Source organism: Aspergillus tanneri (assembly GCF_003426965.1).
Source record: "Aspergillus tanneri strain NIH1004 chromosome Unknown AapTan_8_pilon_pilon_pilon, whole genome shotgun sequence".
Lineage (NCBI taxonomy): Eukaryota > Fungi > Ascomycota > Eurotiomycetes > Eurotiales > Aspergillaceae > Aspergillus > Aspergillus tanneri.
The window spans coordinates 2,058,047-2,059,202 of NW_022984635.1; the positions used below are offsets into that span (position 1 = coordinate 2,058,047).

A 1,156-nucleotide genomic window follows, 5' to 3' on the forward strand; every position below is an offset into this window, starting at 1 on the left:
ATGTCCTTTTCACTATGGTGAGCAACAAGAGTTTACGATTATTATTGTTTCTTCCATACTTTGTGGGTTCTCTATTGTAACCGTTTGCCTTAGGTGCTATGTGCGCCTGCGCATCGTGAAATCATTTGGATGGGATGACGGCCTAATGGTGGCGGCGATGGTAGGTGAGACCAGTTACCTGCCAACAAGAAATGAAGCCAGTCTACAACTTTAGCTAAAACCTATTATATAAAGATAATACTCGTCGCATATACCGCGACCACTATCGGCGGCGCGGTAGTCGGCACAGGAAGGAAGATGGGCGATTTAACATCACAAGAACTTAACCTCCGGCTTGCTAGGTTGGTAAGTGTCTACTTATGCAGTCATTAGCAACCTACTAGCGGGTCTAACAAGTCGAGATTACGCCAGTTTTGGTGGCTCGGTCAGGACTTTTACGTGACAGCTTGCGTGTTAGCAAAGGCCTCAATTTGCATCTGTCTATGGCGTATTACCATCAACCAGGTCCACCGAATGTTCCTGTGCCTCGTGCTGGCATTCTCCATCTTGGCCGGGCTGGTCTTTTTCTTCTTCACTACCTTCCAATGCCATCCAGTTTCCCATTACTGGAATACGACAATTGCGGATGAAAAGTGCCTTAAGGCCGCCACCATTATCAAGGTTACTTATGCGTACAGCGCTGTCGCTGCAACCTCTGATTTTGCCATTGGGCTTTTACCAGTATTCATAGTGTGGAACCTTCAAATGGCTAAAGCCCGCAAATATGGCTTAATAGGTCTTTTTGGAATTGCTTGTGTGTGCGTTACCAAGCTTTGTGAAATTATCTTAACATGCTGATATCTTTGGGAGACCCAGTGCAAGTTTTGCTGTGATCATTCGCATCCCATATCTCCAAGCGCCTAGCCGTTCCGAACCTCTATGTCAGTCTCTGATTGCCCATAGGTTACCCTCCACAAGCCTGTGCTGATTTCCAGCTTATCCAGACGCGGCCGGCTATATAATCATCTGGTCCTATGTCGAAGTTTCCGCTGGGATCATTGCGGGTAGCGTTGTCACATTACGGGCTTTAGGACGAGTTCTCCCTGGAAGATGCCCGGATTGGATTCGCAGCCCAGAGTTTCAAGACTTGACTTCTCGATCAAGCCCCCAAGTCTAG

General features: G+C 47.4%; 1 protein-coding gene across 1 annotated transcript; it reads left to right on the plus strand.

Moving 5' to 3' along the window:
* On the plus strand, positions 1–1,156 carry ATNIH1004_011288 (uncharacterized protein; the record flags this gene model as incomplete). Its single annotated transcript, XM_033575851.1, has 6 exons — positions 1–17; positions 94–160; positions 235–345; positions 412–797; positions 856–920; positions 984–1,156. The coding sequence occupies 6 exons, from the start codon at positions 1–3 to the stop codon at positions 1,154–1,156; spliced, it is 819 nt and encodes a 272-aa protein (XP_033421706.1).